Source organism: Ovis aries, chromosome 3, assembly GCF_016772045.2.
Source record: "Ovis aries strain OAR_USU_Benz2616 breed Rambouillet chromosome 3, ARS-UI_Ramb_v3.0, whole genome shotgun sequence".
Taxonomy (NCBI): Eukaryota; Metazoa; Chordata; class Mammalia; order Artiodactyla; family Bovidae; genus Ovis; species Ovis aries.
In genome coordinates this window covers 92167387-92191036 of record NC_056056.1, presented here as the reverse complement: position 1 = coordinate 92191036, position 23650 = coordinate 92167387, and the positions used below count along the sequence as shown (strand labels likewise).

The 23650-nt window shown below is 43.3% G+C and overlaps 2 protein-coding genes across 5 annotated transcripts in view; one reads left to right on the top strand and one right to left on the bottom strand.

Annotated features, from left to right (window-relative positions):
* The first annotated feature begins 344 nt into the window (after positions 1-344).
* LOC114113944 (elongation factor 1-beta) lies at positions 345-1105 on the top strand. Its single transcript, XM_027966968.3, has one exon. The coding sequence runs from the start codon at positions 425-427 to the stop codon at positions 1100-1102; it is 678 nt and encodes a 225-aa protein (XP_027822769.1). The 5' UTR covers positions 345-424; the 3' UTR covers positions 1103-1105.
* A 10133-nt stretch (positions 1106-11238) lies between these two features.
* The window catches only part of SRD5A2 (steroid 5 alpha-reductase 2), a 50649-nt gene continuing 38237 nt past the window's right edge, over positions 11239-23650 (bottom strand). Inside the window, exons 3-6 of one of the 4 annotated variants that reach the window (XR_009600170.1) lie at positions 22960-23061; positions 19166-19316; positions 13294-13448; positions 11239-12095 (exon numbers count right to left, since the gene is read on the bottom strand). Coding sequence is in view for 3 of the 4 variants with exons in the window: in XM_060413906.1 (XP_060269889.1) it covers positions 13382-13448; positions 19166-19316; positions 22960-23061 (320 nt within the window). In the remaining variant the exon portion in view is untranslated. Of the gene's footprint in view, positions 13449-19165; positions 19317-22959; positions 23062-23650 lie in introns of all 4 variants that reach the window. The other 3 variants (XM_042246313.2, XM_060413906.1, XM_060413907.1) reach the window with 3 other exon arrangements.

Below are 23650 nucleotides of genomic sequence, written 5' to 3'. Positions count from 1 at the left end.
TAAAGAACTCAGTCATATAACTCAACACAAACAACCAGATTTAAAAATGAGTAGAGAATCTAAACAGACACTTCTCCAAAGAAGACATGCATATGGCCAACAGGTATATGAAAAGATGTTCAACATCACTAATTATTAGAAAAATGCAAATCAAAACCACAGTGATATGTGGCCTCCCACCTGTCAGAGTAGCTATTAGTATTATTGAAAAAACAAGAAATAACAAATGTTGGATAGGATATGGAGAAAAGAGAACCCTCATCCACTGCTGTTTGTACTGTAAATTGTTGTAGCCACTATGGAAAACAGTGTGGAGGTTCCTCAAAAAATCAAGAAGAGCTTTTTTTTTTCCTCTTAGCGCTGGGCGCTGACCGGTTGCGCGCCTCTTTCTTCGCTGCCTCCCAGTTCGAGATTAGCCGTCGCCATGGGTTTTGGAGACTTGAAAAGCCCCGCTGGCCTCCAGGTGCTCAACGACTACTTGGCGGACAAGAGTTACATAGAGGGGTATGTGCCATCACAAGCAGATGTGGCAGTATTTGAAGCTGTCTCCGGCCCACCACCTGCCGACTTGTGTCATGCCCTCCGTTGGTATAATCACATCAAATCTTATGAGAAGGAAAAGGCCAGCCTGCCAGGAGTGAAGAAAGCTTTGGGCAAATATGGCCCTGCTAATGTGGAAGACACCACAGAAAGTGGAGCTACAGATAGTAAAGATGATGATGACATTGATCTCTTTGGATCTGATGATGAGGAGGAAAGTGAAGAAGCCAAGAGGCTAAGAGAAGAACGCCTTGCCCAGTATGAGTCAAAGAAAGCCAAAAAACCGGCACTTGTCGCCAAGTCTTCCATCTTACTAGACGTGAAACCTTGGGATGATGAGACCGACATGGCAAAACTAGAGGAGTGCGTCAGAAGCATTCAAGCAGACGGCTTGGTCTGGGGCTCTTCTAAACTAGTTCCGGTTGGGTATGGCATTAAGAAACTTCAAATACAGTGTGTAGTTGAAGACGACAAAGTTGGGACAGACATGCTGGAGGAGCAGATCACTGCTTTCGATGAGTATGTACAGTCTATGGATGTGGCTGCATTCAACAAGATCTAAAATCCATCATGGATCAGTGCCCTTAAATAAAAGTTTGAAAGACAAAAAAAAAAAAAAAAAAAAAAAATCAAGAAGAGAGCTACCAGCGATTCCACTTCTGAAGAACAGAAATAGGTATGTATTTATCTGAAGAACACGAAAGCAGCAATTCAAAGAGACGCATGCACCCTTATGTCCGCTGCCGCGTTATTTACAATAGCCACAATACAGATACAACATAGGTGTCCATCAACAGGTGAACGGATAAAGAAAATGTGGAATGCATAGACAGTGGACTCAGCCATAAAAGAAGAATGAAGTTCTACCATCTGCAACAACATGAATGGACCCTTGGAGATAAAACGTGAAGAGAAATAAGTCAAACAGAGAAAGACACGTACTTTATGACTCCACCCATATATGGAATCTAAAACAAACAAATGAATAAACAAAATAAATAAAAACTAAGGTAGATAAAGCGAACAGATTCGTGGTTACTGGAAGACAAGGGGGGGTTAGAGGGTGGGCAAAATGAGTGAAGGGGGTCAGCTGTACGGTGACAGATGGTAACTGGATTTGTGGTGGTGACCCCTCTGTAGTGCACCCAGATATCAAACTATAATCCTCTCTACCTGAAACTCAGATAAAGAAAAAGATCAGAGAGTTAAGAGAAGAAGAGTGCATTGAGGGAATTCTGAAGCAGTCTATCACCATATCAGTTACTGAGACCTGTACAGCTTCACATAGTGCTTTGTGCTAAAAGGATCCTGAAGTGTGAGACACAGGCTCTGGACCTCAGAGGGGACAAGACTCGCATCCATGAAATGGTCAAGAAACCATCCTAGACGGGACATAAATCATGACCAGGCTGCGTGGGACCACTGGGAAATGCATGAACAGAAAGCAGCAAAGGGAGGGAGTCTGGGGAACTCGAAAGAAGGGAGTGAGACTGGGGCAGGATTTGGAAGAAGAGTTGGGTTAGCTGAGGAGTATGAATGCCGTGGGGGAGGTATTCTCAGTTTGGACGGGAAAGAAACAAAAAGGAACAAAAACTCTGAGAGGTAACTGAGTGCTGAATGTCCATGTGACCAGAGGAGGTAAAGTACAGAAAAAGAGGATAAGGGGTTCATAGGAGGAGCTGTTAGAAAATCTTGTAAACTGAGAAGTCCGTTTGAGTCCACATTTGGGGAAATACAAAGCCTTGTTAGCAAATGGTAAATAGAAATCTATCAATTCAGCTGCTATTGGCCCCAGGACTAGAGTGAAGCAAATGAGGTGAAACAGGCATTTGCTTTTCTATTGTAAAATTTAAGAGGGCACGAAAAAACTCAGCAATGAATATAAATAATATTCTGGGCAACTAAGAACATTTAAAGGGCATTTAAAGAACAAAGCAATGTACAAAAATTTATTGTGAACAAAATATCGAGGTTTTAAACAAAGGCAGAATCAGTGATGGTGGCACACTAAGCCATATTAAAGCTTGAGACAAAAGCAAGAATAAGTAATATCTTGTCCTCTTTTTGAAAACACAGAATATGTATTAACATATTAAAGGCTTTGAAAAATACTGCAGGAAAGAACCCTATTCAACTTTGTTTAATCCTACAGATTCTACATATATTTAACCACACAACCTTTTTGCAAGGAACATTTCTTTTCTCCGTAGGATACTTTTCAGGGCAGACCAGGATAGTCTAACTTTTAAAAAAAACTGATAATGAAGCCAAGGCATCGAGAGTCTAGTTAAGTAGGAGTAAAATCAGTGAAAATGATTTGAGTTCTTTGAAATTTGAGTTCTTGAAAATGCATGAGATCTTTTCTTCATTAACAAGTGTGATATAAGGAATAGTTTTAAATCTTTAACTGTTTTTACAGACCTTAGGTCATTATTATTATTATTAGTTCATTGAGAGCCATCTGTGAAAATGATTGTATAAATTGTGAGTGGTTGGGTTAAACCCATGCTAACTTCAAGGTAAAATACTACCTTTAGTTTCTGCTTACTGTATTGCAAAATGACCCGAAAACCTGAACTTGCTGAAATAAGAGTTGTAAAGTCTGGACAAAATATAAAAACAACTGCCTGAGACTCTAGAGATGTAACAAAAGCAGGCAAGTTTTGGGGGAGAGTTGAAATCTGTTGCAAGGAACGCAATGGAAAACAATAACGTCCCCTTTTTTGTGACTTTCTTCTGAAGGCTGTAATTTAAAGATGGATCAATAGAAAGTATACAATCTAAACAACAGGGAAAAAATCAACACAGCTTCTTGGATATATGGAACAATTTCAAAAGGTCGATATATGTGTAAATGCTAAAGAAGGGAGAGAAAAGGGAGCAGAAAAAAGTATTTGAAGAAATAACAGCCCAAACTTCCAAAATTTAGTTAATAATTTAAATTTAAAAATTCTGTAGTTTCACGAACCTCAAACAGGATAAAGTTGAAGAGAACCACACCTAGATACATCATTTCTCAAACAGTTGAAAACCAAAGATAAAGAGAAAATCAGGAAGTATGATCTCTAAAAAACAAAAAAATGACACATAAACATAGCATTCAACAATTATTTGAACGATCACAACTTCTCATCAGGAAAGGTCAATATACAGTGAAAAACATCTTTACAGCACTGACAATTAAAAAAAAAACTGTTTACTAAGAATTCTATATACCACAAAAATGCTTTTCAAGAATGAAGATGAAATAAAGATGCTTCCAAACAGTGGAATGGTCCTCATCTCTGCTGATCCACACAAGCACTTGGATGAGTCTCATGGCTGCCTTGTGATGCCCAGTGAAGAAATCAGCACATAGCAGAGTGCATCCTGTAGGGTTCCATTCAGATACAATGCAAATGACAAAGAGGTGGACGCAACTCAGCACACAGGCAGGCAGTCTCAGAAGGATGGGCTTACTTGCTGTCATCCAACCGGTCTGGTGACTCTGACAGTAAAGAATCGATCTGCCTGCAATGCAGGAGACCCGGGTTTGATTCCTAGGTCAGAAAGATACCCAGGAGAAGGAACTGGCAACCCCCTCCAGTACTCTTGCCTGAATAATCCCATGGGGAGCCTGCGGAGCTACAGTCTGTGGGGCTACACAGAGTTGGACACGACTTAGAGACTAAAGAACAAAACTATGGTGAAGAAAATCACTTCGGTGGTTGTCTGTGACTAGGGTTGGAGGGGAGAGTGGACTACAAAGCGGCATAAGGAATCTTTAGGATGAGGAAAGATTCCGTACCTTGATTGGAGTTGCAGTTTCATTGATGTATAGCAAACTCATCATACCTATACTCAGAACAGAGGCAGTTCTTTGTAAATAAATGATTCCTTATCAAGTTGATAAGGAAAAAACATCTCTAATACCATTTTGCTTTCTTATGTTTTTCTTTCTCCTAAAAATGTATGAAAAAGAAAAATTTGTCTAATAAAGTGATTAACATAATCAAGTCACCCATATTTTTCTTAGTTGCTTCTCCTCTATCACAGTTTCTCCATTCTTTTCTCCACTGGTTCCTTTAAACGCAAGTAGTGCAAGTGTTTGGGAGCACTAACCCCACTTCTGTAGGCAGAACGTCTGAAGCTGTTGCCCAGAATTTGGTGCTCCAGAAGATAAGGCTGTCCCTGGAACTGGGGTAAACTCCTTGAGCCCTGCATTTTCCCATCCACTCACATCCAGGTGTTAGACTCAAAGCCCAGTGCAACTGAATTGTTGATGCCTTGAGAGCTACTAGGTGGAGCTAGATTGATTTCCTAAGGTACCAGTTGGGACCGTAGGCCAGGTTAGCCCAGCAAAATTTGTCAACCAGGAATTGTGTCTTCAATGCCTAGCACTTCGGAGAAGGCAACGGCAACCCACTCCAGTACTGGAAAATCCCATGGATGGAGGAGCCTGGTAGGCTGCAGTCCATGGGTCGCTAAGAGTCGGACATGACTGAACGGCTTCACTTTCACTTTTCACTTTCATGCCCTGGAGAAGGAAATGGTAACTCACTCCAGTGTTCTTGCCTGGAGAATCCCAGGGATGGGGGAGCCTGGTGGGCTGCCGTCTATGGGGTCGCACAGAGTCGGACACGACTGAAGCGACTTAGCAGCAGGAGCAGCCTAGCACTTAGAGTCGTAAACTCTGAAGAGGGCTTAGAGAATATTAGTCGAAACCCTAGCTTCTGTTCAACCTGACCTTCCCCCAAATTATCTTCCATTCTCTTCCTAAACACTCCAGCGATGGGGAACTCACAGCCAGGTTCTTTGTCTTCCTATAGCTAGTCAAATCTCTCTCCCTTAAGATTTACCCCTTGCTCCTTTTCTGGCCTCTCTTCCCAGGCCAGGGGTGCCCTAATTCTCTTCCCAGTCCCCAGGTGCCCACAGCACCTATTGCACTTCTAAACAGTCCCCACCAGAGGGCACTCCAAGCACTGCTCAGTCTTTCCTCTCTTTGGGTTCCTCCTCTACAACCCTGTGGAAAGGGTTCAGTCAAACTAATTCCTGCCAAAAGGTATTTAATCAGTTGTCTTTTCGGGTTACTTGCTGCTTTAACCCAACTAAAAGAAGGTAAATACCTAACAATAGAATTTCTGAATTATTAGGTAACCTATCTTTAACATTTTCAGGAACATTTCTGGAACCACCAAACTGTTTTCCAAAGATGCTGCACCATTTTATCTTTCCACCAGCAAATGTTTAAGGGCTCTGATTTATTACCTTTTTTATTATCATCATTCTAGTGGGTGTGAAAAGCATCTAATTGTGATTGTGATTGCATTTCTCTAATGACTAATAATGTTGAGCTTCTCTTTATGTCCTTTTTGGGCATTTGAATATCTTTTCTAAAGAAATGTCTTTTCAAATCCTTTGTCCATTTTTAATTAGGTTATCTGTCCTTTTATTATTGAGCTGTAAGAGGTTTTTATATTCTGGATATAAGCCCCTTATTAGATACATGACTGACAACCCAGTCTGTGGGTTGCCTTTTTACTTTTTGGTGGTGTTCTTTGAAAGAAAAACTGAGCTGAAGAATTGATGCTTTTGAACTATGGTGCTGGAGAAGACTCTTAAGAGTCCCTGGGACTGCAAGGAGCTCCAACCAGTCCATCTTAAAGGAAATCAGTCCTGAATATTCATTGGAAGGACTGATGCTGAAGCTGAAACTCCAATACTTTGGCCACCTGATGCAAAGAACTGACTCATTGGAAAAGACCCTGATGCTGAGAATGATTGAAGGCAGGAGGAGAAGGGGACGACAGAGGATGAGATGGTTGGATGGCATCACCGACTCAATGGACATGAGCTTGAGTAAGCTCCGGGAATTGGTAATGGACAGGGAGGCCTGGCGTGCTGCAATCTGTGGGGTCCCAAAGAGTCAGACACAACTGAGCGACTGAATTGAACTTGAGGTACAAAAGATTTTGATTGTGATGAAGTTCAGGTGCCAATCTTCTCTAATATCCCTTGTGCTTTTGGCATCATATCTAAGAAATCACTGCCTAATCCAACATCATAAAGATTTATTCCTGTGTTTGCTTCTATGGGGTTTTATAATTTAATCTCTTACATTTAGCTTTATGATTCACTTGGAGTTAATTTTTGTTTGTTGTACAAGGTAAGGATTCAAATCCCTTCTCCTGCATGTAGATATCCAGTTTTCTCAGTATAAATTTGCTTAATGAATGAAAAATTTGCTATGATGCGTCTTCAGCAATCACCAGGCATTTGGGTTTTCCTTACAGTGCTTACAGGCTAAAGCAAGATAATGAATCTATCAAGGCAGATTTGTCACAGGACAGAACAAATCTTTTACCTAACGTATTTCTATGGCTTTTAGGATGGAGGAGAGTATATTAGAACAGTTGACAAAGTGTGGTGGTGTTTCAGCTACATTAGGCTCTGCTGGTAATCCTGCTAGTTGCCAAGTTAGGGGGTGGAGAGTTAGAGCATTCCTAGCACCTACAAATTTCAGAATAGGAATGCATCATATGTCAGTGAAGAGTTGACTTCAGTTGCATGTAAGACCAGATAAGGATTAGGTAGAGCCCCTAGAGTCCAAATGACTACTATACAGAAGGCTACAGGACTTGTTTTCTTCTTTTACATTTTTCTATCTCAAATTTTCAATAAAATATGTTGAGGGTTTTGCCCATATTTAAAGTTCATCTCTAGTTTCATAATGTGACATGGTGAGGGCTCAGTTGATGTGACAGCCCCTCCGAACCCTTCTCAGGCTCCCTGCAAATACCATCTCACGATCTGCTATTTTTCCCTTCTGGTTTTTTTTTTTCCTTTGTTTTCATTTCTTCTACTTTTCCTGTGTTATTTGGGGATTAAGGATTAACTGTTTTTTGTGATTGCTTTTCATCTTTTCTATTAGTTTATTATTTATATCTCTTTGTTAAATTGTTGCCCTAGAGCTTGTGCAATATGTATCTTTAACTTAACACAGGTTATGTCTATACCTCTATAGTGTAAGAATCTTACATTAAAGAATTAATTAACAAAATGAATTACTGGATTAATGAATTAATAAAATTTGACTGATTTTTATGGTACTTGCTTTCTGCTAAGTCACTTCAGTCGTGTCCGACTCTGTGCGACCCCGGAGACGGCAGCCCACCAGACTCCCCCGTCCCTGGGATTCTCCAGGCAAGAACACTGGAGTGGGTTGCCGTTTCCTTCTCCAATGCCTGAAACTGAAAAGTGAAGTGAAGTCGCTCAGTCGTGTCCGACCTCAGCGACCCCATGGACTCCTCCGTCCATGGGATTTTCCAGGCAAGAGTCCTGGAGTGGGGTGCCACTGCCTTCTCTGACTTGCTTTCTAGTCAGTGCTGAAAAATGCACCACAAAAGGATCGTCTTCTTCGGGGCCTCTGGAGTAAAGGAAAACAAAGACGGTGCCGAAGGGAAGCCTGCCCACTCCGGTTCCCCTGGCTGCTGTCCTCTCCCCGCACTGGCCTCCCAGAACTTGGATGCTGCCGCGCGCTTCTCGGAACACTTCCCTCACCTCTTTCTGACAAGTGACACTGCTCCGCAGACTTAAAACCATCTTTATGAGGTGAGCGGACAGAAATACAATTAAACTATTTATCTCAAGGCACAGCCATATGGCTTATGTTTTAAGAAACTCAGCTTCTTCCCCTATAAAAAAGGAGCTCTGAGAAGGGCTTACTTTCTCTCTCAGAGGGAATTTGTTTTCCCCTGGGAGGGTAAGGCAAGGATCTGGATTATACAGACCTGGACACCAGGGAAGGGAGGAAACCATTCTGTCAGAAGGCCCCACTCCCAGGACCATTTGCCCCACTTCCAGCCCACTCCTCCCAGGAAACCCTACCTTCTCCACCCCTCCTTCGCTTTGTCTCTCTGTTCTCCCCTCCTCCCAGCCAGCCTGCCAGGTGGAGAGGATAATGGAAATCCTTCACCTGGACTCCGACTACACTGAGCAAAGCTGAGCCCTGTACCCACGAAGGTTAGGACAAAAGGCATTAATATGGTATAGTACATACTCTGGCCTTTTCGCAAAGAATATTTCACTCATCCAGACCCTAAGCTGTGGGGAGAAAGAGGACACGATACAAATGACATAGAACCTTTTAAGATCACAGCTCAGTGGACTTATAGAGAAAAAGAGTGAATCTCTTGTTTAGAAATTAAATCTACTCAATGGCTATTAAATCACCCAAGCACCTACTTGACTGTCTGGCACCATACCTCCTTTATCATGGGAGAGTATAGATGCTATAAAACAATCAGCAACCTTCTCTAGAAGGTTTTGCTTTACATGTATTGTTACCCTGTGTATTTGCCATGCCTGGACCTCAGCCCACAGCTTAGTAGATAATCAAAAAGCTGGGCAAGAAAGGAAATGACTCCTCACAAATCCATCCCTTCACAAGCCAAGAGTTTTCGCCCTTGCTTCTTGGCGAGTTGTCGTGAGGTTACCACGAGAAGTCAAGACAGTGATTGCAAAACTGTGGGACAGTAAAATCATAGGTTTATTAATTGGTTTTTGAAAGAGTTTAAACCACCTAAATCACTATTTAATCGCAAACTTCTCATTAGCAGTCCTTTCTTCTTCTGAACAAGGCAGAGCCGATGTTGCTCCATGTGAAGGCAAGTGTAGGGAGCGGAGAAAGTTGTGACATTTACTGAACACACGTGTCCTCTCTCCTGCACCTTCATTTTATCAAATAGGTTCAAGATAAGGGCAGCAGCTGGATCCTCCCCACAGAGTGAGGAGAACAGTTTCCCCCAAAGCCCATAACAATCTGTGCATCTGAACTGCGGCACTGCAGTTAAGCTCTGGCTATTTCTCTCCTGCAGTAGCTCTTCAGAAATCAGCCCGTAAAGGGCAAGAATAATGTCTAATTCAACACTATGTCCCCACTTCTCACCATTTTCACATCATAAGCATCGATAAACGATCGCCGAGTATGTTCAGGCCTTAAATCCACACCTATCTAGGAAGGCTCTGCTGGGTCTCTCTTATAAAAGCCTGCTGTGCTTAACGAAGAGAAAAAGACTTCTGACCCTTAAACGGACAAGATAAAACCACCTTGGAAGGCATTTAACACTGGGTCTTAGTGTCTCCATCTGTAACACGAAGGGGTGGGACTAGCTGATGTCCTAAATGTGCTTTATCTCTTTAACTCAGAAAGCAAACAAAATATTACAACACCTCCTACAGGTCAGTAGGAAAACATTGCCTCCATGAACGTTTCAGGAAGAGCAAGACAGAGTAGCTGGTTAACTAAGCCAGTCCTATTTTAGCCCTGATTTGAAAAGAAAAAACACTCCACCTAAAATAACCATATTTTTGCTGCACTTCAGTGTTAGGAGAGAAGGGGAATATGTTTAGGGATGAGCATACCTTCAGACTTCATTGTATTCCTTCTGTATGCAAATCCTAGACCTAAAGAGAGAAAGCGAGTTGAAAGCAATAGCCCTAGAGCACTGAGAATACCTCGGCTATCAAGAGAATATTTAAAATTACAAGAAGCTGGGACTTCCCTGGGGGCCCAGCGGTTAAGACTTCCCCTCCCAGTGCCGGGGGTGCTAGTTCAATTCCTGGTCAGGGAGCTAAGAGCCAACATGCCTTGAAGCCAAAAACACCAAAGCAGGAGAAACAGTGACAACAGCAACAACAAAACCAAAGCATACGCTGGAAGCAATATTGTAATGAATTCAATAAAGACTCTGAAAATTGTCCACATCAAAAAAAATCTAAAAACAAATAAAATTATATGAAGTTAATTCTACTCTATATTTAAATTAAGAAATCATTGTAAGCTGTAATTATAAGTTTCTTAAATTTCAAACATGTGAATTAGACCGAAGTATAATAAGAGTTGTCCTAAATAAAATTCTAAAGAACACCCTCTAGTGGCAAGAACATGAAACTGCTGAACAGCAGTTTCATCCTGAGATTGCACACACTGAGCAAATAATAGCTACCATTTATTGAGCATTCAGGAGAAGGCAATGGCACCCCACTCCAGTACTCTAGCCTGGAAAATCCCATGGACGGAAGAGCCTGGTAGGCTGTAGTCCATGGGGTCTCGAAGGGTCAGACACGACTGAGCGACTTCACTTTCACTCTTCACTTTAATGCACCGGAGAAGGAAATGGCAACCCACTCCAGTGTTCTTGCCTGGAGAATCCCAGGGATGGCGGAACCTGGTGGGCTGCCGTCTATGGTGTCACACAGAGTCGGACACGATTGAAGCGACTTAGCAGCGGCAGCATTGAGCATTTATTACAAATCAAGGACTGGTCTGGGTATATATATATATATAGTGATAAGATAAAGGATCTCATAAAGGCAGTTTTAAGTGTCACAGAGAGAACCAGAAGTCATTTCACAGAGGCCAAGCTACACCTTAAGACTGACTTCACTGAGTGTGTTTTCCCCACTCCTCTGTGTATTCCTGAACACCTGGAGGGGCATCCAGCCTTAGTACATTCTCCTGCACCTTTATTGTACCCGCTTGGAGTTCTCAGCTGTAGTTGACAAGCTCTATAAGTCATATTTCTCTTTTATTTTCAGCTCAGGGCCCTGAATTTCAATTTGGCAAAATAGAGAAGGAAAGAAAGGAAGCAACACTCGGGGGGCGGGGGGGAAAAAAACACAGAATAAAAGGGAACAAACACAGCTCAACGCCTTAAATATTTATAAGTTTGGGGGTCTTTTAATTTTAAAAAATTACTTATCCATAATTCAAGAGTCATTTAAACAGCAAAACATGTATGTAAATGATTACAATTTATATTTTTCAGTCATATACATTTTCAGATCTTTTGAGTGTCCTATGTATTTTATCTAGTGAATTTCTGCACTTAGCACTACATCTGATGAAACTGGTGCTCACTTCTCAAAGAGATTTGCTAAAGATTACCAATGCTGGACACAAACCTAGACCTACAGAGACAGATATCATCATGCATTCTGATTAGGAGGGTTCAGTCCCTTCCTTACAGAGCCCAAAGTTTCAGCATCCACTTGAGGGTGACCCCCCTCCACTGAGGTTGCAAATTCTGATGTCTACCAGCTGACCAGTCCCAGTTCTTGGCAGGCTCCACAGGCCCAGATTCTCCAATGTTCTAAAAGAAACTGGAAAATGAAAAACCTCCTAATTTTTAAATTTTTGAAAATTTAATGTAAAAAGAAAAAGAAAACCAAACTATGTTAAAACATTGTTGGGGCCAAACAAAGCAGGTTGTCTGCCTAGAGGTGTCCCTCTGGTCGTGATTTCCAGCCTCGTCTCCCAGGACTTCTAAAGACTGAGGTTCAAGGCGCCTCTTGGGGATTCCTTCTTGAACAGATCCTGGGGACTGTGGTGCAGAAACTCCAGAAGGGAAGAGATGCTGGGTGCTTCTGAGATGCTTCACCATCACTGTACACGTCTGGTCAGGGGAAACAGCGTACACTCTAATTCAGTACTTTCCATTGTCTGACACTCATTATTTGGCTATTTCCACCAGTTTCCAGGGCTTCTCTGGTGGCTCAGATGGTAAAGAATCCGCCTGCAATGCAGGAGACCTGGGTTCAGTTCCTCGGTTGGGAAGATCCCCTGGAGAAGGGTATGGCAACCCACTCCAGTATTCTTGCCTGAAGAATCCCCATGGACAGAGGACTCTGGCGGGCTATAGTCCATGGGGTCACAAAGAGACAGACACGACTGAGCAGCTAAGCACATACACACATCAGTTTCCAAACACATGAGAGTTTGCAGTCTATATGCAAAATACTTTCTCCCTCTGTGGTCAACCAGAGCCATCTCTTCTTCTTTGTGGTCATTAAAACCTGACCTTTGATAAAATCCACATCAGTTATCTGTGTTAGCCTATGCACGATATCTCTAATGGGGACTGTGAAATCTTCAGGAAGACAGAGGCACTAAGACAGCATACAAATTTGAAATGAGGTTAATGTATTGTTGCATTTTCAGCAGAAGAATGAAGAGACGGTTCCTCTGCTCAAAGTCTACTTAATCATTTCACATCTTTCATAACTAACGAAAAGGGAGAGGTGAGTAGGTTTTCATTTGGGAGGAGAATTGCTCTGGGTCTGTGCAGTTTCAGAATTTAAATTGCTGTTAATTTGTACAGGAGTTAAATGTGTGCTCCTGCTGCTGCCGCTAAGTCACTTCAGTCGTGTCCGACTCTGTGAGACCCCATAGAGGGCAACCCACCAGGCTCCCCCGTCCCTGGGATTCTCCAGGCAAGAACACTGGAGTGGGTTGCCATCCTTCTCCAATGCATGAAAGTGAAAAGTGGAAGTGAAGTTGCTCAGTCGTGTCCCACTCTTAGCGACCCCATGGACTGCAGCCTACCAGGCTCCTCCGTCCATGGGATTTGCCAGGCAAGAGTACCGGAGTGGGGTGCCATTGCCTTCTCCGAGTCAAATGTGCACCTTTAATAAATTCTATAAGCAATGCCCTCAATTCAAAGCTTTCTCGACAGCAGAAAGTCTTAACACTGATATAGAGTAGGTATAAAGCCACATGTACTTGGGTCATTCAAAGAAAAAAACACATTGGAAAGTCTGTACTTTCTAGGAGGGATAGCTAAGAAGCAGATATCTCTGCATTAAAACGTGGGGCCTTATTCTTCAACAGGAGAGCAGCACAGAGACCCCCAGGGGGTTGGGAGGACACACCAGGGGGGCCCATGCAGACTCCTCAGGCCAGCTGCCAGGACACCACACTACTATTACACATACATGGTGCGAATTTAAGAGTTACAGGTTCAGCAGCTTGATGCTTTTCAACAGGATCGTGGGAGCTTTGTTCCCTTGTTCTTTGGTTTCTTTAAAAGATGAATGGAATGAGGGCTCTTCGAGACTTGGGGTAGTCATCAAACATCTTGAGGTAGAATCTAAAAGACAAAAGAGGAATAATTATAAATACAATCAAGCAGTGGTCACTGGATGAGGTTTGATCTGTTTGAAGTCCCTGTTACAAGTCAGCCTGCAGTTATTCGGGGCCTAACTTTTCCATCTGTCTATTTTCTTCCTCCCTCCAGCATGCCTATCTCTGGCAAATGTTGAAGCTTCTCATGTTGGGAAATAAAAAACAGGAGCCAGAAATCAGCAGTAGTGGCTGTACCACATGGTGAGCCTACCTGATGCCACTGAGTTATAGATTTCATATGGTTAAAATGGGAAATTTTGTTATGTATATTTTACCCAGTAAAGAATATATAATAGCCAGAAAGAAGTACTCGGTGGATTCAACTGAGGCATACAGGAGCAAGAGATCCCAAAGAGCATGGTCAAGGTTAACTCTAGAGAACTGGTCAGGTTCCCAGGTAAAATATCCCTTCACAAGGCCTGGGGGAATGCCAAAAGAAAAAAAAAAAATGTTACCTTGTATTGTCTATTGAATTGTGTGTCCCCTAAAACATAGGCTGAAGTTCGAACTTCCAGTACCTGAGAAGGTGACCTTATTTTGAAAATAGGGTCATTGCAGATATAATTTATTAAGATAAGGTCCTACTGGAGCAAGGGGGCCCCTTAATCCAATATGACTGGTGTTCTCATGAGAAGGGGAAGAAGACACACAGAGACAGACACACAGTGGGGGAAAGCCTTGTGAAGACAGAGGCAGGGATGACAGGGATGCAGCAACAAGCCACGAACACCAAGGAATGCCTGTCCCTGCCAGAAGCTGGGAAGAGACAAGGAAGGACTCTGCCCTCGAGCCTTCAGAGAGAGTGCAGTCCTCCCACACCTTGATTTCAGACTTCTGCCTCCAGAACTGCGAGAGAATACATTTCTGTTCTTTAAGCCACTCAGTTAGTTCCTCTTTGGGCAGTCGAGGGAGACTAATACATCTTGTAAAAATGCTTTCTCTTTAAGTGACCAGGCTGTTCTCTTAACTAGTTGAAGCTGGTAGCTCATAAGCTATAACTAAACTAATACACTCTGTTCAAATATCATAGTTTGAAATGGCAGACAAACAGTGTTAATATGTCACAGGAGGTGGCTGGTTTTCCATGCAGTGATGTGGGGTCTGCTGACAAATCCCAGTTGGCCTTATAAAAATGACGCCCTCCAGCCTTCCCTCTGAAGCAGTCAACACAGCAGGACAGGGCTTCAGTTTGGATTTTGTTGCTGCACTAACTAGAACCCTCTGGTAGAACTGCCACCTCCCCTGACCAGGCCCAGCACAGTCCATACTTATCAGTCTTCTACTGACTGCTGCCCTGTCCTTCCAGGGTGGGCAACAGGCCTACCTGAATGGGGCAGGATTATTTCACTGACCCCCTTCCAGGCTGAGGACCCCACCTGTGCCCTTCTCTACCAAGCCCAGGAGGGGGTAGAAATAAGTCATGAGGAGAGTTGCTGTTTCATTCATTTCTAGAAGGTTTCTGCATAAATCCCATTCCAAGGAAAAGAACCCATTCCTAGTTAAGCCTTCAAGACTATGAAATTGATCATTAGCTGGACCAAAATGCCTATGCAGGAGCCTAAAGGTTTCCTTCAGGGTCCTGATTCCAAGCCCGTTCTCCCTCTGGGCATCCTCCCCACTCCCTGCCCCACTATGTGTCCAGGAACAACAGGCTTTCTCTTTTCTCTAGCCCCATTCCAGAAAAGGGACCTGAAACTTGTCTTTAAAGCCTGATAGCAATTTTGTGTGTATTCCTTTCACTTTCAGTGATGCTTAACTTTTTGTCCCCACCCTATTGCAGGTGCAAGGATTCGGAGGGAGGTGGAAGCTGGTAAAGCTTTAGGCTAGACCGGTAGGTGAATGCTAAGTCTCTTCAGTCATGTCCAATTCTTTGTGACCCTATGAACTATAGCCTGCCAGGCTCCTCTGTCCACAGAAGGGTCTAGCTCCTGCAGTTCCCAGAATTCCCCAGCAGATGAGACAGTCCTGCAAGTGTCCCACACAGGTATCACACCAAATGGTTGACCCTACCTTCCCAGGAGAAATAAACACAGAAAGAATGAAGAGACAAAGCCAAAGCAAAAACATCACCCAGTTGTGCATGTGACCGGTGATGGAAGTAAAGTCTGATGCTGTAAAGAACAACATTGCATAGGAACCTGGAATGTTAGGTTCGTGAATCAAGGTAAATTGGAAGTGGTCAAACGGGAGATGGCAAGAGTGAACATTGACAGTTTAGGAATCAGTGAACTAAAATGGACTGGAATGGGTGAATTTAACTCAGATGACGATTATATCTATTACTGTGAGCAAGTATCCCTTAGAAGAAACAGAGTAGCCCTCATAGACAACAAAAGAGCCTGAAATGCAGTTCTTGGGTACAATCTCAAAAATGACAGAATGATCTCTGTTAATTTCCAAGGCAAACCATTCAGTATCACAGCAATCCAAGTCTATGCCCCAACAAGCAATGGTGAGGAAGTTGAAGTTGAACAGTTCTATGAAGACCTACAAGACTTTCTAGAACTAACACCCCCAAAAAGATGTTCTTTTCATTATAGGGGACTGGAATGCAAAAGTAGGAAGTAAAAAAATACCTGGAGTAACAGGCAAATTTGGCCTTGGAATACAGAATGAAGCAGGGCAAAGACTAATAGAGTTTTGCAAGTGAACGCACTGGTCATAACAAACACCTTCTTCCAACAGCACAAGAGAAGACTCTACACATAGACATCACCAGATGGTCAATACCAAAATCAGATTGATTATATTCTTTGCAGCCAAAGATGGAGAAGCTCTATACAGTCAGCAAAACAAGACCCGGAGCTGACTGTGACTCAGATCATGAACTCCTTACTGAAAAATTCAGACTTAAATTGAAGAAAGTAGGGAAAACCACTAGACCATTCAGGTATGATCTCAGTCAAATTCGTTATGATTATACAGTGGACGTGACAAATAGATTAAAGGGATTAGATCTGATAGAGTGCCTGAAGAACTATGGATGGAGGTTTGTGACATGGTACAAGAGGCAGAGATCAAGACCATCCCCAAGAAAAAGAAATGCATGAAGGCAAAATGGTTGTCTGAGGAGGCCTTACAAATAGCTGAGAAAAGAAGAGAAGCTAAAGGCGAAGGGGAAAAGGAAAGATATACCCATTTGAATGCAGAGTTCCAAAGAAATGCAAGGAGAGATAAGAAAGCCTTCCTCAGTGATCAATGCAAAGAAATAGAGGAAAACAACAGAATGGAAATGACCAGAGATCTCTTCAAGAAAACTAGAGATACCAAGGGAACATTTCATGCAAAGATGGGCTCAATAAGGGACAGAAATGGTACAGACCTAACAGAAGCAGAAGATATTAAGAAGAGGTGGCAAGAATATACAGAAGAACTATACAAAAAAGATCTTCATGACCCAGATAACCACGATGGTGGATTCACTCATCTAGAGCCAGACATTCTGGAATGTGAAGTCAAGTGGGCCTTAGGAAGCATCACTATGAACAAAGCTAGTGGAGGTGATGGAATTCCAGTTGACCTCTTTCAAATCCTAAAAGATGATGCTTTGGAAGTGCTTCACTCAATATGTCAGCAAATTCGGGAAACTCAGCAGTGGACACAGGACTGGAAAAGGTCAGTTTTCATTCCAATCCCAAAGAAAGGCAATGCCAAAGAATGCTCAAACTACCACACAATTGCACTCATGTCACACAATAGCAAACTAATGCCCCAAATTCTCCAAGCCAGGCTTCAACAGTATGTGAACCGTGAACTTCCAGATGTTCAAGCTGGATTTAGAAATGTCAGAGGAACTGGAGATCAAATTGCCAACATCCATTGGATCATGGAAAAAGCAAGAGAGTTCCAGAAAAACATCTACTTCTGTTTTATTGACTATGCCAAAGCCTTTGACTGTGTGGATCACAACAAACTGTGGAAAATTCTGAAAGAGATGGGAACACCAGACCGCCTTATCTGCCTCCTGAGAAATCTGTATGCAGGTCAGGAACCAACAGTTAGATCTGGACATGGAACAACAGACTGGTTCCAAATCAGGAAAGAAGTACATATATCATCACTGTGCTTATTTAACTTATATGCAGAGTACACCATGTGAAATGTCAGGCTGGACAAGGCACAAGCTGGAATCAATATTGCCAGGAGAAATATCAATAATCTCAGATATGGAGATGACACCATCCTTTTGATAGAAAGAGAACTAAAGAGGCTCTTGATGAAAGTGAAAAAGTTGGCTTAAAACTCAGCATTCAGAAAACTAAGATCATGGCATATGGTCCCACCACTTCATGGCAAATACATGGGGAAACAATGGAAAACAGTGAGAGATTTTATTTTCTTGGGCTCCAAAATCACTGCAGATGGTGACTGTAGCCATAAAATTAAAAGACGCTTGCTCCTTAGAAGAAAAGGTATGACCAACCTAGGCAGCATATTAAAAGGCAGAGACATTACTTTGCCAACAAAGGTTCTTATAGTCAAAGCTATGGTTTTTCCAATAGTCATGTATGGATGTGAGAGTTGGACTATAAAGAAAACTGAGCACCAAAGAACTGAGCACCAAAGAATTGATGCTTTTGAACTGTGGTATTGGAGAAGACACTTGAGAGTCCCTTGGACTGCAAGGGGATCCAACCAGTCATTCCTAAAATTCTGAATATTCATTGGAAGGACTGATGCTGAAGATGAACTCCAATACTTTGGCCTGATGGGAAGAACTGACTCATTGGAAAAGACCCTCATGTTGGGAAAGATTGAAGGCAGGAGGAGAAGGGGACGACAGAGGATGAGATGGTTGGATGGCATCACTGACTCAACGGACATGAGTTTGAGCAAGCTCCAGGAGCTGGTGATGGACAGGGAGGCCTGGCATGTGGCAGTTCATTGGGTCACAAAGAATCAGACATGACTGAGCAACTGAACTGAACTGAACTGATCTTCCCAGGAAGCCAGCAATGACCTGGGTTATGATCTATAGAAGGTAGGGGCAGGGGAAGGAGGAGAGTACCAGAATAAACCCTGGTGTATTCACAGACTCCAAGAAAAGAATTCTCAAGTTTCCAGTGTTCTGCGGTTACCTGAACTGTTAACACCAAACCTAGAATTAAAAATAGCAGCCACACACGGCTCAGAGCTAGTGCTTTTCCCCATTGACTCTCCATCCAAACTGTGCCTCAGAACTGCCTGGGAAGCTCTGGAAAGTGCGACCTCGTGTCCCAGCCATGGAACACACTTGGAGAGTGTGGCCACGGTGAACTGAAGCACCTCTTGTACCTCCTGACTCTTACCTGTAGCCCACAGCCAAACAGCAGCCATCGCCAGATAAGCCTGATAGGCAGCCACAGAGCCCGGTCAACTACCTCCCGGGGAAACCAAGTGCTTCTGTCTGGGAAGCCTTCTTCAGCAGGCACGTGGCTTCGCAAGTCGCCTCTGTGCCTTGTCCTTGTGGAATTGTGTTTGTTCCCAGGAAGGTAAAAAGTGTCACTGCTGCTGCCACCCAGCTAAATTCCAACGTCAGTGAAAACCTGAGACGTCAGAATTGACCCATCTGGGTTATTGTGTCAACCTTACCTTGTTAAAAAATAAATCTTTTCGGTTTCTACATCTGACTCCGTGTTTTAAGAAAAGCCTGTTTGGAGAAGAAAGCTATGTGGATGCTGCCGCCTTAATTGAAAATTTTACCTATGATGATGAAAAGCTCGCAGCCCAAGGAAACAAAGTGAGAAAAACGCAAATGCAAGCGCTGGGAGGGACCAAGAGGCCAGGGCATAGCCGATCCATTCAATGATCTCACCGAGGAAATTGGCTCCAGAAACGTACGTGAACAAGCCACCTGCGTGCGGAAGAATCAAGTCAGTCACCTGCGCTTCATTATTGCCGTGTTAGAACCCCTCTGCTTGGTTCCAAAACACATAAGGGCACCTAGGTCAAAGGCGGGGCTGGAGACCGCCTGCAGGGTCGGGGGAGTTTGGTGGAATCCTCTTGGGGAGAAGGGAAGACAGTGTCGGCATCCTGTAGTCCTCAGAACATCCTGGAAGGATGAGGAGTGACCCGAATCACTGGACGGGCTCCATCCGGACCTCCGGCAACTGCTGGACCACTGGCTTGGGGAAGGATGAGAAAGGAGGAGGGATGAGGTGCAGGAGGTCGGGGTTTGTTTCATTCTATTAAGTAACATTTCCGACCACCTCTGACCTCAGTCCTTCCCGGGGCACCCACGCTGCCTCAGCCCACAGCAGGTCCACCATCACACAAAGTGAAACAGCACACTGTGAAAATAATAAAAGCCTGGATTGAAGTGAGCGGCAGCCCGATTCTCCTTTGGTGTTTGCCCTCCCACTTTTGCAAAGCAGTACACTCCGTTCAAGTTTAAGTTCAGAGTGGGAGCTGCGGGGTTTTTCCCTCCTGGAGACTGGTGAAGTCTGTTTCTATTGATTGTAAAGGTTTCCTTTTCTATCCAACCACTATTTCTGATCTCTAAACTGTATGTATAAATCAACACGTTTCTAATGATAGGAAATACATTTGCATTCAATATTTCTGCCCCACACTAACCTGGGAAAGCTTCACCCAAAACGATTTTTTTCCCCATACTTATACAAAGAATATTTTGTTTTTAAACCATTATCTAATGTAAATTAATATTGGGTTGGCCAAAAGTTCACTCAGGTTTTTTGTAAGATGCTACAGGAAAATTCAAATGAACTTTTTGGCCAACCCAATTGTTGGAAACTAATCTTGACAATCTAGCTTTCAAGAATTTTTTCTGCTCTTCTCTATTTGTCTAGTTACTGAGTGAAGACTTAAAAAATAAAAGACCCTTAAAATTATCTTCCTTAAGGATGATACTGCATCAGCGGTTCCTGGCCTATAACTCCCCAGGCCCCAGGAAGAACAACTGGCTGATTGCAAAGGGTCTATAAATAGTCTGTGAATATAGCAAATAGTATACTTCAGCCTACAGTATTGTTTTTGTTGGATGTAGGTACTGAAGGGATGTTGCTGCTGCTAAGTCGTTTCAGTCATGTCCAACTCTGTGCGACCCCATAGATGGAGCCCACAAGGCTCCCCCGTCCCTGGGATTCTCCAGGCAAGAACACTGGAGTGGGTTACCATTTCCTTCTCCAATGCATGAAAGTGAAAAGTGAAAGTGAAGTCGCTCAGTCGTGTCTGACTCGTAGTGATCCCATGGACTGCAGCCTACCAGGCTCCTCCGTCATGGGATTTTCCAGGCAAGAGTACTACAGTGGGGTGCCATTGTCTTCTCTGGAAAGGATGTTCAGTTCAGTTCAGTCGCTCAGTCGTGTCCAACTCTTTGTGACCCCATGAATCACAGCACGCCAGGCCTCTCTGTCCATCACCAACTCCCGGAGTTCACTCAGACTTGCGTCCATCGAGTCAGTGATGCCATCCAGCCATCTCATCTTCTGTCGTCCCCTTCTCCTCCTGCCCCCAATCCCCCCCAGCATCAAAGTCTTTTCCAATGAGTTAACTCTTTGCAAGAGGTAGCCAAAGTACTGGAGTTTCAGCTTTAGCATCATTCCTTCCAAAGAAATCCCAGGGTTGATCTCTTTCAGAATGGACTGGTTGGATCTCCTTGCAGTCCAAGAGACTCTCAAGAGTCTTATCCAACACCACAGTTCAAAAGCATTAGCCACAGTCAAATTCATTTAAGTGTTGCTGAATTCAAAGTTAGCTTTGTCATTATTTTTAATCATAGATTAATCAGTGGGTATTAGTATGTGCTAACATTATGTTATAATTCAGTAATTTTTAAATGTAAATAAAGCATTGTGTTTCAGAGAAGGCAATGGCACCCCATTCCAGTACTTTTGCCTGGAAAATCCCATGGACGGAGGAGCCTGATTGGCTGCAGTCCATGGGGTTGAAAGTGAACAACTTCACTTTCACTTTTCACTTTCATGCATTGGAGAAGGAAATGGCAACCCACTCCAGTGTTCTTGCCTGGAGAATCCCAGGGATGGGGGAACCTGGTGGGCTGCCGTCTATGGGGTCACACAGAGTCGGACACAACCAAAGCGACTTAGTAGCAAAGGGTTGTGTTTACATCAAAAAGGGTAGGAGCCACTGACCTACACAAATATTCACCTAAAAAGTTGGAGAATCACTTGGGTGAATTCACTCCCATCTGCTTATATGTCAGTCTCACACCCTGGTTACTTGGGAACAGTTAGACCTTCAAATATTCTGCACTTTTATCTCTGAAAATGCACTTGTAAGGCTTCCCATCCTAAGTTTTGATGAAGTAAATATGGTTCTCTACATCTTTAAGAATACACAAGTGGCAGGAAATAAACAAATGCTACCCCCTGACTACTCACTAGTTAAGTCTAGTGAGACTTCTTGAAGAGGACAAATGTGTTGGTTGTGCATGATATGGCTTTATTTGCTAACCTAGGAAAGATCTGCACTCTACATACAAATGATTGTTAATTTCTTGTGTCATCTTGACTGGGCCTTGTGGTGCCCAGATACTTGATTGATCATTATTTCTGGGTATGTCCGTGACAGTGTCTGGATCAAATTAACAGTTGAGTCAACAGACTGAGTAAAGCAGATTGTCTCCCCACGCCACGCCCAGACCCCAGATTGAGAGGCATCAATCCTCTGGAGGCTTGAACAAAACAAAAATCGGCTGAGGGAGAATTCGATCTCTGGTTTTGAGCTGAACATTGGTTTCCTGCACTCAGACTGGAATTTACACAGAAGCTCTCCTAGTTCTCAGGCCTTGAGAATTAGAAATTACACTACCTATTCCCTGGGGACTCCACGTTGGCGATGGCAGATTCTGGGATTTCTCAACCTCCACAGCCATGTGAGCCACTTTCTCATAATAAATCTTTCTTTATCCGTTGTGTGTGTGTGTGTGTGTGTGTGTGTGTGTGTGTGTGTGTGTGTGTGTGTTTAGTCATGTCCGACTCTTTTGCAACCTCATGACTATAGCCCACCAGGGTCCTCTGTCTGTGAAATTTTTCCAGGCAAGAATACTGGAGTAGGTTGCCATTGCCTCATCAAGGAGGTTGCCATTTCCTCCTTCCAGGCCTAGGAATTAAACCCCTGTCCTCCTGTGACTCCTACATTGGCAGGTGGATTCTTTATCACTGAGCCACCTGGGAAGCCTATATTCACTTGGTTCTACTTCTCTGGAGAACACTAATACAGCACACGATAAACAGCAACTAAGTAACTGCCTACTTCCCCTGACCCCAAACCCCACACTCCCCACACTGAGGGTATCATGATCATGAACCTTCCTGGGGGCTCTTCTCTTGCTCTTTCAGGTTCAGACCAGGAACACAAATGTACTGTGGGGCAGGAGGGGACATGGGGGAGAAGTCAGGGACCTGCTGGGATAGACTGCATCATCTGTGCCCTCTCTTTTGTTACTCATAGTGAAATTCCTGGGACAGGCTCTCAAGGAAGAGTGAGAATCTGGAGGGCAGGGGAGACATTACCTTGTGGAATCCTATAGGTGATTTCTCCAGGCTTCCTGAGCTGGCGCAATATATAGTCACTGTGAATGTTGATTCCCATTCCCAAAATGAATAAGAAGACACCTTGGCAAAGAAGAGAGGGAGAAGTTAACCATGTGTGCTGTTTTTGGTGTTTTCTCACAATCAAAGTGTTTTGTGGTTTGTTTGTTTTTTTTCGTTTGTTTGGTTTGGTTGTTTTCTAAAAAGTGAAGGGAAGGGCATTTGACCTCATATTCTAAGAATGCTACTACAGCAAGAAAAGAGGGAGGGAGCAACGTACTCTGGTCCCAAATTTGAATGAAAGAGCTATGCTGTTTCATAAGCCAAAAGACTGAAAATGTCAGGTGATAGAGATGAGTGAGAGAGGAGAGGGAGCCCCCACCATCATCCAACATTTAAACAAACAAGTACCTAAGCAAATAAATGAATGAATAAACAGCAAGCCTTCAGCTCATTCAAAAACAATCAAACAATGGTCAGCAAACTTAACCACCAATTCGAATCCCTCCTCCTTGGCCACCCCTACTCTAGAGGCTGGAAGGCTGAGAAGAGGTCTTGTGACCTAGTTCCGCTGAGACGGTGTAAAGGAAAGATTTCTGGTGGTTTCCTTGGAACTCTTTTGCTTTTCTGATAAAGGGGGCAGGTGGGACCAGTGCCTCGACTGCCTTCCTCT